At 52.9% G+C, this 16,452-nt stretch overlaps 1 protein-coding gene across 1 annotated transcript; it reads left to right on the top strand.

Annotated features, from left to right (window-relative positions):
- The first annotated feature begins 2,473 nt into the window (after positions 1 to 2,473).
- LOC134519439 (nucleoside diphosphate kinase 3-like) lies at positions 2,474 to 6,532 on the top strand. Its single transcript, XM_063343642.1, has 5 exons — positions 2,474 to 2,560; positions 3,069 to 3,199; positions 3,826 to 3,927; positions 4,243 to 4,355; positions 6,017 to 6,532. The coding sequence occupies exons 1-5, from the start codon at positions 2,515 to 2,517 to the stop codon at positions 6,132 to 6,134; spliced, it is 510 nt and encodes a 169-aa protein (XP_063199712.1). The 5' UTR covers positions 2,474 to 2,514; the 3' UTR covers positions 6,135 to 6,532.
- The last annotated feature ends 9,920 nt before the right edge of the window (positions 6,533 to 16,452 follow it).

The raw sequence follows: 16,452 nt of genomic DNA, 5'->3' as shown, positions 1-16,452 counted from the left end.
TTTGGACTGTTTTCTTTGACAGATACCCGCTCTAGACTGAATTTATTTGAGATGTTTCAACAAAATAGCACAACTATTTCTAAGAATGCAAAGGGAGGGCTTAAGAACATGCTGCTTGTCCACGTTAAAAATACCAACACCTTGTTTTACGAGGGAGCTTTGCCAGTTGGACTGCCCAGCCCAGCCCCAAGCTGCTCCCTGGGTCAGGAGGGACCTCAGGGTGCAGGGCTGGGTGCTGCAGGCATGGAGCAGGCAGAGTGCTCCTCCGTGCTGCCTGCGCTCCCTCTGCCGGCACCTGGGAAGAGGAGGGGAAAAGCTGGTGCAGTGAGGGATGGAGAAGAGGGTTGGGAAGGCAGAAGAGGGGTTGGGACCTTGGCAGGAATGAGGGTAGAATAAAGAGATGAGCAAGAACTAAACCAATTATCACTGAGGCAGAGGGGAATGTGAAACCCAGGGACAGAGAGAAACTCTGAGGACTCGGCGGGTGCTGATATAATCGCCACAGTGGAGTTTTTAAAGTGCAAATCACGCGCATTTTCCCTGGTGGGCTGTGCATGACACCTGGCCAGCCTGCTTCCCCAGGCTGACCCCGCTCAAATGGGATCGCTCACCTGGAGAAAGGCTGTGAAAATACACTTCTGGGACCTCCACCACCTCCCAAGCACCAGCTGTACCCACGACTTCACACCAAATTCCACAACACAACAGATGACAATATTTATCCCCCACAGTCTTTTCTACTGGAAGAGAGTGAGCAGACCAAGTCTCTAAACAGAACATTTAAAGATACAAACCACATGTATCCTTAAAAAACATGTTTAGTTAAACAAATTTTGCTGCTAGCAATTGGCAGTGGAGCAAATGCTTACCATAAAGATAATGTAATTAGCAAAAAGTAGTGCATGACAGATGCTAATGAATAGAGTAATTCAAGATATAACGCTTACGGCTCTAATTACACGTGTGCAGTGATGAGCTGCAGCTTGGATTCAAGTTGTTGGGGACCGGGACACAGCATCACACTTACCACACCAGCCACTCTGTCCCTGACAGAATAAGCCACCTCATTTTCTGCCAGCGAAGCTCTGCGCCGTAACCTGTGGGGTCCTGATGCCCTGAACATCCTCCCCAATGAGGCAGAGCAGTTCCGGAAGCAGACCCAGCCCTCTGTGAGGCACCTGCAGAACCTATTTCAGGCGCTGGTATTTCCAGAGGCTTATTTTGGAGCTGAACCAAGAGGCGAGTTCCAGACGGCAGGTAACATCGCCCAGCCCAAGCAAGTGGTGGAGATTGGGACTACAGGTCTTCTTATCTCTTCATATCGACCCTGGAGGACGTGAGCAAATTAACAGCCGGGAGCTCGCTGACCCAGAACTAGATCAGAAACGTGGGCTTTATAAGGACATGCTCCCAGAGCCCTCTGGGGCTGAAGCGCTGCCCTTTGGCTTTGGCAACAAGGCCCGGAGAAGTTAAGAGCTCATTTTCAAGAGGTGACAACCTGGGTCAGTCAGCCCCGGAGCTGGAGGGGTTGGTCCTTCTGGGAAAGTAACAGAAGATTGGGAGAAGGACTGTAAATACGCTCCCGTGACTTGCACCTGGGGTGTTGGAAAACACATATATCACACTAATCATTGTTTAGTCTTATGTGCTTGACAAGCAGAACATCCACACTTAGATAACGCAGGCCTGTGATGGACTCAGGAGCGCCTTATCGAACATGCCTGAGACTCCTGCCCTGCTGTCCGAGAAGATCAAAGCGCAATATGCCTGCTTCAACCCCTGAAATACAGGCAAGAACAGCAGGTTCAAACTCTCTCGCTAGCAAGGGCTCTCGCTAGCAAGGACTGAGCCCCGCGGTGCCTGCATTCCCGCTTGCTGCTTCAGATATCCCCCAGTTCACAAGGTATCGAGATTAAATTTACTCTTTGCATTTCATCTGTGTTTTTGTGGTTGTTCCTGCATCCTGCCCGTCTCGGCTCACACAGCCCTCTCTCCATGATGCTCAGGAACGAGGTGGGGACCACAGCAGCTGCCCACGCAGTTTAACTGCTGCGGTCACAACGGAGATACGGAACCAAAAGAGCCTAATAAACACCCAGGGGCTGCGTGGGCCCCAGGCCCCGGGTGTCCCACCCCGCACAGGCCTCCCCGGAGCCCCCCCGGGCCGCCCCAGCGGGCTCGGCCTCCCCGGCTCCGCCCCGAAACCCCCATGCCCGGGTGGGCGCACACCTCCGTCAGCCGCCGGCACCACTCCGGCCGCTGCTGCCGCTTCTCCAGCGCCTCCTGCTCCTCCCGGCTGCAGCCTCCCCGGGGGCCCTCCGCCGACTCGGAGTCCGGCCAGGCGCCGGCCGTTACCGAGAGCCGGCAGGAGGCGCCAGGCCCGGCCCGTTGCCATGGGAACGGGGACAGCACCACCCTCTAACGGGCCCCGCCGGCTCCTGGGCCCCGGCACGATCGTTCCGCGGGGGGCGGGTGTCGGGGCGGGGGCTCGGCCCCTTTAAGAGCGGCGCCGCCATGATCTGCCTGGTGCTGGGGCTCTTCGCCGGCCTCTTCCAGAGCGGTGCGGGATGGGACTGGATCTCGATCTCCCCTCTATCGCTGGGTCCCTTCTACCGCCGGGACTAGCCCCCCTCCCCGCCCCGTGCCGGCGCGGGCCCTCCGCCCCCCTTCTACCCCTGGGGCTGGGTCCCCCCGGCACCAGGCCGGCTTCTCCCCACCTCTGTGCCCCCCACTCCGGGACTGAGCCGGTTCCCCCACACCGTTCCCGACCGGGCCGGGCCCCGGTTCCCCCTTGTGTCCCACCCCCGGGGCCGGGCCGGACCCCCCACCCTGCATTCCCCCCGGCGGGACCGGGCTGGGCCCCCCCTATGCCCCCGGGGTTGGGACCCCGCTCTCCCTCTGTGCCCACCCCGGGGCCGGGCCCCCCTCTGTGTCCCTACCCGGGGCCGGGCCGGGCCCCCGCTTCTCCTCTGCCCCCAGGCCGGGTCCCCCCTGTGCCCCCGCGGCTGAGGGGCCCGGGCTGGTCTCCTTCCCCCCCGCCCCCTCACGCCTCCGCCCTCTCCCTGCAGCCTTCGGCGGGGCCAGCGAGCGCACCTTCGTGGCCATCAAACCGGACGGGGTCCAGCGGCACCTGGTCGGGGAGATCATCCGGCGGTTCGAGAGGAAGGGGCTGCAGCTGGTGGGGATGAAGCTCCTGCAGGTGAGTGAATGGCCCGGCCTGGCAGGGGGCGTCCCTGGTGCCGAGGGGCCCAGGCCGGAGCAAGGCCTTGGCTCCGCCCGTGAATCCTGGGGAGTTCCTGCTGGGGAACAGCCTGCTGTTGTCCTTTGGGCAGCACATCCTCACGGGTTGCAGAGAGGGTGGCTCCCAGGTGCCGAAACTGCTGCTGGAGGGGTGATGGCTGCTATGGGGAGTGTGGTAGCCCTTTGTTCTGTCCGTGCTCTCGTACGTGGCTGTTGTAAATGGGCCGGTGTTGCTCCTCTGACCTAGAAGCTTGCCCCCTCCATGGGGGCTTCTATAAAGAGATGCCCCCAGAGCCCTCTGGGGCTGAAGTGCTGCCCTTCTGCTTTGGCAACAAGGCCTGGAGAAGTTTGGAGCTCGTTTTCCCGAGATGCCAGCCTGGGCCTGTGAACCCCAGAGCTGGAGGAGTTGGTCCATGATGCTCAGGCTTCAGCAAAGTAAAACCATTTTACCCCTGGAAGCGAGCGTCCATGCAGGAGCTTAGTTACAACACACACTGTGCAGCTTCAGCTCCACCTCTGAGTTGCAGACCTTGCCCGTTTCCCCCCTGCTCGCAGCAGACTAAGCTTTGTGCTCTTTGTGCTCAGGCCTCGGAGGAGCTGCTGAAGGAGCACTACATCGCCCTCCGCGACCGTCCCTTCTACAGCCAGCTGGTGAAGTACATGAGCTCCGGGCCCGTGGTGGCCATGGTGAGTGCTGGCCGGGTTCTCCTGAACCAAGGAACAGAAAGTAAGCGCAAAGTATAAGCAGCAGTGGCTTGTGGTACGATGGAAACAAGGCAGCCTCTCTCTTCAGAGGGCCTCTCGAAGCTGTACTGAACTGCAGGGGCATTTTGTGTGGTAAATCAAATCCACAGACAATTCTGATTATTTTCCAAAATGAACTTTTGAAGACTGTTTACAGAGAGACCCTTTCTTGTCTCTCTCCCAGGTGGATCAGGTGGGGAATTTAGAGGACAGCCAAGATGAACTGTGGAAGGTGATTCTTGTTTTGCTGCCCTGTAGGTCTGGCAGGGCCTGGATGTGGTCAAGACAGTTCGCACAATGATTGGGGAGACTAACCCAGCCGAATCCAGGCCTGGCACCATCCGAGGAGACTTCTGCGTTGAAGTCAGCAAGTGAGAGCTTTGGCTTTTCGTTCCCTCAGTATTTCTGTGCATCCTGTGCCGGCATCCCTGTGAAAGGCCTGTCCAAGCCATGGGAATCTGCGTCTGCAGAGCAGAGCTGCTCCCTTCTGTGCTCCGATCAGAGCTGTTTCCCTCCAACGGCTTGCAGAGCAGCCCAGGCAGGAGGTGCCGACCTCTGCCTCCTGGGGCTGGCTTTGCCAGAAGGGAAGAGCCCAGCTTTGTGCCTTTCCTGCCTCCTAAGGGCTTCTCTGTTGAAAGGAGGTGGGGTTTGCTTGTCTTTTGCTCTGGGGAATCAAGACTCAGGCTGGGAAGAGGAAGAGAGAAGCCATCTCAGCCCTTTCCATGGGGAGCAGGGCACCTGGAGAGCTGCTGTAGCTCCACCAGGCATCTGAGTCTGTAACGAAGGCCAAGCAGGAGCTCTCCATGTGTTAGGGCTCTTCACCAGTGAAGATCCACCAGCCGTGACCTCAGGTGGCTACAGCCTGGCTTGTGTCAGACACAGCTTTTATTGGACCCTCCTGGATAAGGTTTCTGTTCTGTGGGGTCTGATACCAAACCTGCTTCAATGGACCCATTTTGACAGAAGGAAGGGGGGAAATCTGGAGGCAAAACTTGAATTATTAACGTAAAAACAAGGTGCCCTGGTTTGAGGTAAAACAGAACCAACTTTCTGTTCAGTAATTTTATTTCTTAGCTAGGCCTCTTCTAACTCTCTGAAATTACCAGCATGTTGTGTCTGGAGGGGTTTGCTCAGAGTGGTAAGACAGTTTGTGCCAAGGAATGGTACGCAGAGAGGCTCTTGCTTCTATTTATTGCTATAACAACCAAGGTCAGCTAATTTCGTTATTTGCCCCGTTAGAGGGTCGGAAGCGGAGAGGCGGAGAGGGGTCCCACCTGCGGGGAGGAGTGAACAGGACAGGGGACCAAAAACTGACCAGCAGGGGTATTCCATCCCATCTGCCCCACGCTCAGTATAAAAGCTGAGGGATCAAAGGGTCAGCTCTCTTCCTTCAATGGCTGACGTCCGAGGAGGACCCTGTCTGTTCATCTGCCTTTGATCCCGATCTGTGTGTTCCTGACTCCAACTCTGGAACCCAGTTCCCACCCGTGGCCGAGTCCAGCCTGGGACTTCCCCAGTGCCTGTGGGTTACGTCAGCCTGGGAGCTTAATAATGGGTTTATATATACTGTATCTATTTCATTATTTTACTTTTTATTTTATTCTTAATATCTTATTAAAGTAGTTTAGTTTCTTCTAAACTCGTAAATCTCTCTTTATCTCTCCCTGTCCACGAGAGGCTGGGGGGGAGCATCTGTCGCCAGCCATTGGACAATTTGGCCAAAACCATGACACAAGGCAAGCCTCAGGTAAACAGCCACTTGGAGCTCCTCTGGTACCAAACAAATGTTCCTCATCGTAGGAGGGAGTGCTGGGAACTGGCAGCTCCTGCATGTCCGTGACCTAAGCCATGATCAGCGTAACCACGAATGAGCTGGAAGGAGCAGGGCTGCGGGGCAGGAAAGAATGTTGTAGGAAGTCACTGGCTCAATTGGTTTAATTAAATTGGTCAAGGTGAAACTTTCCAAACTGCAGCTTCCCTTTCCCACCTTTCCCTGCTTAGTGCCGGCTGATCCTTTTTGTTTTCCCCACAGGAATGTGATCCACGGCAGCGACTCAGTTGAGAGTGCCCGTCAGGAGATCTCCCTCTGGTTCCGCCCGGAGGAGCTGACTTGCTGGGAGGACACGGCTGAGCACTGGATCTACGCGTGAGAAGAGCAGCCCAAGGGGAAGTACACCTTCCTGACCAGGCACGGGACGTTTTCGGACAAACTGATTCATACCGGATTAGTGGCTAGAAGGGTAGTCAAACGTTTAACCAGGGCTAATGACATTGAGCAATTTCACCAAAAAAGGAAAGAAATAAACAAGTCAGATAAGCCCTCTAGGTGGAGCATAAAGAGAATTAAACAGACGCGGGACATCCAAGAAGGATTTTAGGCGCTCCGGATAAGCTGTAAACCCTGGAGTACCTAATCAACGGGAAACAGGGGAGGGAAAATTCGACTGGGATTAGGAAATAAAAAGGTGTGCTTCAAGAACCAAAAGTGGGCCTACTTGCTAGGTCACCCACTCTTGCAAGAACTTGAATAAAAATGTGCTTCACAGAGGATTCTGCCTTCTCTTCTCCCGGCTAAACCCCCCCAACTCTCTCAGCCTGTCCTCACAGCAGACGGGCTCCAGCATCTCCGGGGCCTCCTCTGGCCCCGCTCCAACAGCTCTGTGTCCTTCTGCTGTTGGTGCCCCACAGCTGGAGGCAGCACTGCAGGGGGGTCTCCCCAGAGCAGAGCAGAGGGGCAGAATCCCCCCCCCTCGCCCTGCTGCCCACACTGCTGGGGATGCAGCCCAGGCTGTGGGGGGGTTCTGGGCTGTTGGCTCACATTGCTGGTGAATGTTGAGCTTCTCATCAACCACCAGCATCAGATCTTGGTGGCATCACCGCCGGTCTGACATACACACCACCGTGTTTGGGAAGCCTGCTCCTGGTGCATGCCAGGGTCTCACGTACGGCTGCAGTCCTGCTCAGGCATCCTGCAGAGCCTCTGGATGCGCACAGCAGCGGTCTCCGATTGTTGGGGCGCCCACCCGCAGCCCCTCTGCCCTCCACACGCTGCAACACGGCAACACAGGCGGCCAGCAACGATGCAGCCATCTCTAGACTGACACTGTACACCCAAAAAGAAGGGTACAGCATTTCAGCTGGGTGTAGAGGGGCAAAGCACCACGTGCCTGCCAAGCACGGGACTTACAGAGCTCCCAGAGCTGCGACGGAGAGACCACTCACCATGCATTTCATTGCCACCTGAATCTGGTCTTGCTGCACCACGTGCCCCATGCCGGAAAGGGACCATCCACGCTGGAAGCATCAGGATGGCCACGAACACTGGTTTTACCTTTCAGTGTGCCGTTTCCAGCAATAACAACGAATCTCCAGGGACCTGACCTACAACACATTGCTGTGTGCACTGAGCAGTCCCTCCTGGCCCGTGAAGGACCTGCCAGCAGAGCAGGCACCACTCTACCCACCCGTACGAAGCCTGTCGCCTCGCAGTGGCTACGCAGCAGCTCTCAACAGCCCAAAATCATATTTTCAAACCTTCCGTTCTCAGCCCACGTTGGAGCCTCCCAAGTCCTCTCCTCCTCCTCACCTACAGCTGTTGCAGGACAAAGATCTCTCCCCAGCTACTCCGGCAGCAACTCCGAAGCACAACTTTTGCTGCTACCAGGAGAAAGCCAGCATTTTGCCTTTTTAAAATAGAAGAAAAGCCTTGAATTTTAACATTGTAAGACAGATGACACCTACAAGAACATGAGCGCGCCTCAACCTGAGGCATTTCACAGCCCTGTGTCCCATACGGATTTTACCATCAAGTTTCTTAAGCAGTTTGGCAACGTAAGAAAAATAACAGCTCTTGGGACAAGAGATGATTTCAGGTTAAGTAAACAGGACAGGCAAATAGTGGACTTTTTTGGTTTTGTTTCTTTGGGCTTTGTTTCATTGTTTTGTTGGTTTTTGTTTTGGTTTGGTTTTTTTTAAATCTAGTTAGGTCTCCTGTCCACTTGGCCCCCAGCCTGCTGCTGTTAAAACTGGTACAGAAGGAAACAGAAGACGGGGTGATTTCTGGGTACATGACCGGGAGGGTGTGCACGGAGCAATCATTTGCAAGGACAGGAAAGTGGTACAACAAAACCCCCAAATGGGCCTGGGAACTCAGAAGCTGGGCTGTAAAATAAGATAAAAAGCACCTCTAAAAAGAAATTTAAAAAAAAAGAATGCATTTTCTTTAGAAGGAGATTATTCCAGAGATGCACAGCACCCTTATTAAACTGCCAGTTAGGTACAGCCTTTCACTGTCCCCTTCTGCATGTCTCCTCCTTAACCACTGACTGTTTAATTAGCAAATATTTTGAATCGCGTGAGGATTTTTGTCCCAATTCAGTGCCTGATATTGAAATGGCTGCAGCGCTGCACAGCACATACAGGCCACTAATCACTTCAGGGTTACATTTATAGGAGAGCAGGTGTCAAAGTTTTAAAATGATATAATATTGTCTGGTTTCCCAATGGGGTGATGGAAATGAGATACAGAGGAGGCAGAAAAGAGGAAGAAAATCTAAAAAGCTACGGCTACGTAAAAAAGCTCTCAGCAAACAGAAGCCCTGTAGGAACAAACAATCTCTGAGCTGATGTTGCAACCGTACTATTACTACAACTTTTGCAGAAACAACCAGAGAGCTCTTCGATGGGGGGCCCTGAGCCACGATTGTCTCCGCCCCAGGGAAATTTCCCTTTCAGGTGTGTCCCAAGTCACAGCAAAGTGTTTAGCAAAACAGAGCCGAACGTTTTCACATTGGAGCTTCCTTCCTCCTCCTCTGCCTGCAAGCAAATAGAAACCGGTGTGACGTAATGCTGCTGTATCACTGCTCCTTTCAGCTGAGCCTGGGCTGCCAGAGGAAGGCGAGGAGTAAAGGGGAAGAAAATGTGATTTTAGAAAGCAAGGTTATAAAACCTCAGCTCCGAAAGCTAAGCTCGCAGCGTAGCTATTTTCAAGTGTGAGGGAAAAATGCTCTGCTATTCCGAGAGAGGGAGGCTGCCGGAGGAAAACATGCCAGGGAACAGCTGGAAAGCAGACATTTTCCATGGGCTTTCCTATGCAGGTTATGTACTGAAACAACCAAACAAAAACACCCTGCACACCAACAGAAGTGGACATCATGGGATCTGGAGAGTGCAAAAAATACAGAGAAACTTTTAATCCCAGTTATTAGAAGAACATTCCACCCTTTTCAGATTTACACTGCTCAGTTCACATCACCTTTGTGCACTTGAAGGCTCAGAAACGTATTCACAGCCGTGTAAAAGTAAAGCTTTTATTTATCTAGGGGATTACAGGCGGCGAGAACTCCCCAGCTTTAGAAAAACACAACAAAACCACAGTCCTCCTGAAACAACCCTCCTACGGTGCTGTGCATCCTTAACCCTGAAAGACAGCTGAAGATCATCAAAACCTGCCAGGCAGTGATGGAGGAGAGGGCATTCCAGGGAAAGACAGGATTTTCGGTTCCTGGGTGAGGCCCTCCAGGCGTTAGGAGTAGTGATGGGGGTCCGAGAATGGCACCCTGCCTCCACCAGTGCAGATCTGGGGAGTGGGGTGGGTCAAAGCTGGGAAGGAGGACAACACGGAAAGCCCAGAAGAACGAACCGTAATGTTCTCCCCAAAGCCCAGTTTTTCACCCAAATACTAGTAAGATGGCTTAATTTAGGACCTTTTGCAGCTGGCCAAGAGAAAGCAAAATGTAAGTCCAACTCAGTTACAAACCCTCCTGGGGTGGGAGGTGACAATATCCAGCCACAGGACATAAACAAACCCGTTCTTTGCACAGGGAGTGCTTCGCCTGATGTTCCTGGAGACTGATACACTCCGGAACTTCAGCATGAACCTACTAAGAAACACACAGATGACAACTGGACCTCATATTCCCCCTCAAAATGCCATTTGTATGTCACCAGAAGTTCTGTATCCGGGGCTCTTGCAGCTGGGGTGCAGCAATGGTCAGGGGCACCACTCATGACTCTTACTGCAAAGGCCAACAGCATCCAGGGAATAACGAAGTAACAGCCACCCGATTAATTTCTAATGGCGATTTAAATAAAGGACGTTGCTAAGGTCTTGCTACACACAATAGGAACCACGGTGTCTAATTTTAAGACGTGCCTGATGCAGTATGAGGTGCCAAGTTATAAGGCTGTGTCGAGAAGCGATGCTTCTGCTCAGGGACCCTGAACGAGGATGGGAAGAAACAACTACGACGCTTTAAGACAGACACAGCTCATGCTGCACCCAGAGCTGACAGACACTGGACGCAAGCAAACAGAGGCCACCTGCGGCTTACAGCTCACAATAGCGATGCTGATAGAAAGAGGGCTTGCTCATCTCTTGGTTGCCCGCTATGCCAACGGAGAAGAGAGGGATCCCTCAAACCCTTTTCTAGAGGTGGGGCATATGGCAGAAGAGCAGCAGCAAAGATAGAGAGCTTCGCTTTTAAAGGTATGCCTTCCCAGAGCTGAAAGGACAACCCGTTTCACAGCGCGTTTCAAAAAACCCGTGTCATAACAGTTGTAATTGGCCAACACGGTAAAAGCAGCAGATCCAAGCGAGACACAGAAGGCACAACGGCTTTACTAACGGCTTTACCCCTTTCCACCAGAGGTTAGGGATCTGAGCTGGAGATGAGATGTCCCACTCACAAGATCAACCTAAAGCATACTCCGTTTCAGCCTGATAAGAGACAAGTTCTGTTTTCTGGGCAGCTCAAACAAGCAGTAGATGATACAACACTAGTTTCAAATTGGGATGTGGGGTCTGGGAGGGGAGGATGAGGAGAAGGCCAACACACTTAGAAATAAAAGATTTACAAAAAGGGCCTCCAGATAACACTCCACCCTTGCAGTTTCAGGACAGCACCAGGCACGTGTCCCAGAGGAGGCCAGGCAGTAGCTGTTCACAAAATCTACGTGCCCTCATGGCAGGGACAGCCTCCGTCAGGGCAGAGCGAAAGCCGCTGGCGAAGAAACGAGCCCTGTCAGTACACACATCCCACCCATGCCAGAGACAGAGTGAGTTTGATGGCCAAGGCCGTCAGGAACATCAGCAGTATCAACTTCACTCAGATTTCAGAGCTACTCCAACTGATCATCCAAAAGACGCGTAGCTTCACAGAAGCAACAGAGGCAAAGACTATCAGAGCATACATTACAGTGAAAAAGGAGTGTGTGACCTAACTCTGTAATTAGGAATGAGTTCGATTACCCACAGAAGATGAGGAAAGGTTCTGAAAACATTAGTTCACTGAGATTTCTTTTTCCAGAAAAAAAACAGTGGTATTTTTTTGTTCTAGAATAGCAGGTACAGAGACAAAGCTTTTATGGTGACAGCCAAAGTCACCATTCTTTGTAATTTATGTATGTATCAATGACCTCACCACACACTCACTTTGCAATCATTACTTCAATACCGCGCTCAAAACCATTTCTATCAGAAGACAATTCCAACTTCAACGCTTCACTTAAAACAACAACCCTGTTAACAGCCCTCATCCCTTTCTGCTCACTAAACGCTAACCCCAAGGAGCAGCTCTGCAGCTCCCAGGGGAGCCAGGTTCTTTGCAGACACAAACTCTCTTCAGGGAGGCTTAAACGCGCCAAGCACCTCCTTGAGGGCAAACCGCACCAGCTCAGACAGACACCCAAGGAGATGAATGATAGCACAACCTTCTAGTTCCAGAATTTGCTGCTCTCATTTCACAAGCAGCCTGACTTCAGAGTCACCACCTCCCCGTAAATCTCTGCCGAGCAGGTGCCCGCTTGCATCAGCCCCTACCAAACTGGTAGTAGCTCCGAGGAGCAAGGACACAGTCAGAAACTGAGCCACACCGCTCTTTTACACTATAAATTCGGCCAGCATCAACACAGAGCACCAAGAAGCACAGAGACTCCTGCTTACAGGTGAAACTGAGCACCACCTGGCTCCAGCCCTGGCTGCAGTGACGATGCAGGGGCTGAACTGGATGGCTTCTGCCGAGCCCTTGGGGATGTTATTTTGCATGGAGGCTGGGGGGAAAAGAACGACAGGTTGAAAACCACCCCTGGACCTGCAGCCCGCCAGGCCGTGTTAGGCTTTAACTGCAGTGAGGGGACGCAGGGAATACCACCGCACTGCTCCTTGGCTCTTAATTACAGTCTCGTGATGCTGTAGTTAATGGTCTGTCACGGGCTACATTAGAAACCTTAACGTTTGCAGGAGGCAGACCAACCACGGTAGCCAGCTACCGAGCAAGAGCAGCTCTAGCCTGGAAACTGGGCTCCTGTTCTGTTGTGACAGCCCCCGCTTCCTCTGGGCCACGGGAAACAGTTACCAAAGACAGGCCTCTGCTTTGTTTCTAAAATAGTTGTTTCTTACTAACCTTCTTACTGTGTGAGAAAATAGCTAATTACTGACTTTCTTACTGTGTAAAAATAGTTGGTCCCTGAGCTGACGTTACAGGTAGTGATAATGAGGAGACAACCAGAAGTAGTTAATCACTTCAAGGTTCTTCTATACATCAAGTATGTACTCCTATACCAATTAGGATGGAGTTATGGCTACTTCAAAGCACATCCTTATCATCTTCAAGAAGTTGGCAAACTTACAGCAAACTTTTACTGTCCCGAGATGACTCAATACCTTAAAAGGGTGATGTGAGGAAGGGTCTCCTTACCCAAATGACCACCAAGACACTCATGCTTGTGCAGAAGTGTTTTGCCGACGTAGCAAAATTTGATACGCGTAGGCAAAAAGACTATTCGGTCACCCTAATGAATGTGGAAAGCTAGGTGGAGTTATGGTAGGCAGAATAATGAGAATATTTTGTGTATAAATAATGGGTGAATATCCCCCAGTAAGAGGTGCTAGATTTGCGGGTTTTTCCCCTTAGCACCCGAATAAAGCAATATCTCCTCTCTAAACTACTGTTGGTTTGGAGGGCTTTTATTTCAGGTAACAAAACCAGCTCGGCTCCGGGAGCGGGGCGCCGGGGCAGCGCTCCGCTCGGGAAGGTCCAGCGGGGCCGGGGGACACGGGGCATCCGGGGACAGTGACAGCGAGCACCCACCCCAAACCCTCCCTCAGACCCCGGCGGTTTTCAGGAACAACCACGGCCTTTCTGCCGAGAAACCGCGCTACTCTTCCAGTTAATGAAAAAAAGAAAGAAAAAAAAAAACCCAAACAAAAAAAGGGCAGAACAAGCCCTGCCTGCCCAAGGCTGGCCCCCACGGGCAGTGACAAACCCCCCCCCCCCCCCCCGGCACGGGGATCGGGAGGCCTTGGGCCGAGCCTTCCCCCGCCCCAGCCCCCCTTACCGTTGCCGAGGCCTCGTCCCGCAGGTTCTCCCGGATCTCCCCTTTGCCCACCTCGTTGTCCCCCACCGGCAGGAACTTGAGGAGGTAACCGGAGCTCTTCCCCGGGCTGCCCTGGGTGCTCATCTTCCCTCTCATCGGCGAGGGGGGTCCGACCCGCAGCCTCCTCCGCCGGCCTGAGGGGGACGGGGCCTGAGGGGGACACCCCCTGCTGGGCTCACAGCCGGCCCGCCGCCTCGCCTCGCCTCTGCCGCCCAGGGACGCGCGGGAGAGGGAGGAGGAGAAGGAGGAGGCGGCGGAGGAAGAGCGGCCCGACCCGGCCCCGCCGGCTCCTCAGCGCGCCCCGCCGCTGACAGAGGTCCCGGTCCCGCACCCGCCCGCTCAACGCGCCGCCGCCTCACGGCCGGGCCTCGACCCGCCCCGGGACTCACCCACCTCACGGCCGTGTCCCAACCTCCGCCTGGCGCCTCCGCGCAGCGCCCGAGCGGGCCCGGGGAAAGGCGGCGCCGGGGTTCTGGGGACGAGGGACCCCCCCCACCGCGCTCCGGCGAGCAGCATCTCTGCCCCTTGGGGGAAAGCAGACGGGGGAGCCCTTCCCTCCGTGCTCCCAGGGCCAAGAGCCGCTCGCTGCAAACTCCTCTGGGAGGCTTTGTATCCCCATGGTGGTGGGGGGGATACAAAACACAGCCCCCACCATCCCCCTGCCTCCCCAACGGCCCTGCTCGTCCCGCCTCTGCAACAGCAGAATGAAACGGCAGCTAAAAGTGAAATGAGATAGCAGCTAAAACTACAATGAAGCAGCAGGTGACAGCAAAATGAAATAGCAGGTGTCCTGCTGGCTCCACCTGGAGCTGCCAACCCCGGCCACTGCCGACGGCTCGGGGGGTAAAGCCTGCGGAGAAACTCTCGCCCCAGGAGAGAGCCCGGGATGGCGGAGTGGGGGGAAAAGTCCAGGGGGAGAAAAAAGCCATTCCTCTCCTTTTCGTCCACCAGTCCGCGGGATCCAAAGGCGGGAGGAGGAGGAGGATGGGCGGGAATCTCCTTGATTTTGTTTCTCTGTTCTTAGCCTCTGGTTCTTGTTATAGATTGTGGCCCAATAATTGACAGGAACCAGTCCAATTAATCAAATTAGTTTATTAAGCAAGCGGCAGCAAGCAAAACAGCGCTGGGCGGCCGGGGAGTCTTTGCTCCGCCAACGGCGCACGCCCACTTCCCGAAAGTAGCTGATTATATACTCTTCTGGTTCCCGTTATGTGTCAATCCTGGTATATTCTGTGTCTGAGCGACGTGTTGCTAGGGGGTCGGTCTTGTCCCGCCTCCTGGTTGGTGGTCGTGAGGCTGAAGGCTCCTCATCTTTATCGGTGTCCTTTGGGTGACTCTTTTCAGCTTATCGCACAACTTAGCTCTTCCCTTTGAAGTGTTAAAACACACCAGATGCCTGTGATTTAGGCCTTGAGGTGTCAAAGCGCCCCAGACAGCACACCGGATGCCTGTGATTTAAGTATGTGAAGAGTCGAAACATTGTAATTTTTCACCAGCCTTTAAGAAAGCCTGATTTGATTAACAAACATGATTTTATTTATTACAATCCCCCCCCTTTTTTTTTTGTTTACTATTTTGTTCATCAAATCTTTGGAGTTCAGCGTGACTTAAAGCTAATGTTTCTGCTATTGCTGGTTCCTTATCTAATGGCTCGTATTTAGCCCTGATAAGCATTAAATGGGCAGCTTCCAGTCTGCCCTTTACAATTTCAATTACTTTGTTCAATATACAAGAGCCAAATGTTAATCCCAAAATTAATAGTATCATAGGTCCCGCGATGGTAGACAATAGCATAGTCGTCCATGGGGAATAACTGAACCAAGATTCATACCAATTTTGCTGTGCTTCTCTTTCTTTCTTTCTTTTTTCTAATCCTTCTCGTAGTTTCGTCATGGTGTCTCTAACTACTCCAGTGTGATCTGCATATACGCAGCATTCCTCATCCAGAGCAACACACAACCCCCCTTGCTGTGCAAACAATAAGACACCTACAAGATTTGGTAAAATTAGAATTAGAGTGTGGCGAGAAGGGTGGAAACCCGGCCGGTTAGTAAGTTTAGTTTGAACACTCACTCCAATTACCCAGTCCTTTTCAGTGCTATCACTCCTCCCGGGGCGTTTCGTGCGATTCCCTCGGTTAACACTGAGGCAGTCCTCCCAGTGGCTTTGTACAGTCCCACTCTTTGGGTTCTGTTCTCCACAGCTTTTTACTCCTCTGCCTCGCTCGTCGACTCGGTTGCTTCGAGCCACGAGGGGTATCATCTTCTCGGCAGCAGGGGTAGTCTTCAGGAGAATAAATGCAATTTTTAGTCGCTTGCTTCTGTGCATTTCAGGTGAATCGCACTGAACCCCTTTGAGTGTCTTGCGACAACACACTTTAATAATGTCAATTACAAATGGAGCAGGTTCGCTAGGGTGATAGCAATAGTACTCGGGTTTAATACCCCGTGCAAATATCTCCCGCCATTCACTAGATTGCTCCTGGATTTCACCATTAAATATTTTTATGTCTAGAGCCAATTTGGTGAGCTCACGCTCTTTGTCCCCACAAGGTTGGCAAACCCCTCGAGGGGGTATCCCGTAACGGCAATGGGTCCCCCTCCATTCTCGACACCCTTTACAAATAAAACAAATAAAAAGGATAACAGTTACAGCTCAGAATGTCACACTTGATTCTTATGTCCCCTGTATCACCGTAACCGTACCCCACCGATATGCTGTAGTCGCTCACTTGTACCACAGTTATATGTGTGTCCATTTACAACCTCCTGAAGGCAATCTTCAGATCTCCAGGCGGGCTTGTCACTTCCCAAGAATAGTCTTTTAACGGTCCTTTTACGCGGCTCGCATGAGTCCAGCCTCTCTCTGCTGTCCGGATGGCTGTTTCTGTGGTGAGTAAAACGAGATAGGGCCCTTCCCAACGGGGGGTTAATGGGGACTCTTTCCATGATTTGATTAGCACTTTGTCTCCTGGCTTTATGTTATGCATGGCTACATCCAAGGGGGGGTCTCTGTACTACTAAGCCCTTATTCCGCAGCTTTACTCTCCTAGCCATGAGTTGAATTATATAAGGTCTAATTTGTGAATTTTCA

Source organism: Chroicocephalus ridibundus, chromosome 8, assembly GCF_963924245.1.
Source record: "Chroicocephalus ridibundus chromosome 8, bChrRid1.1, whole genome shotgun sequence".
Lineage (NCBI taxonomy): Eukaryota > Metazoa > Chordata > Aves > Charadriiformes > Laridae > Chroicocephalus > Chroicocephalus ridibundus.
The sequence above is the reverse complement of the archived record's forward strand: the minus strand, read 5'-3'. Positions and strand labels throughout refer to the sequence as shown.

Excerpts from the sequence above, each read along its gene's own strand:
- LOC134519439 (XM_063343642.1), top strand. The coding sequence starts at position 2,515 with ATGATCTGCCTGGTGCTGGGGCTCTTCGCCGGCCTCTTCCAGAGCG. Across the intron at positions 2,561-3,068 it reads CGCCGGCCTCTTCCAGAGCG|CCTTCGGCGGGGCCAGCGAG; the intron begins GTGCGGGATGGG and ends CTCTCCCTGCAG. Across the intron at positions 3,928-4,242 it reads CCGGGCCCGTGGTGGCCATG|GTCTGGCAGGGCCTGGATGT; the intron begins GTGAGTGCTGGC and ends GCTGCCCTGTAG.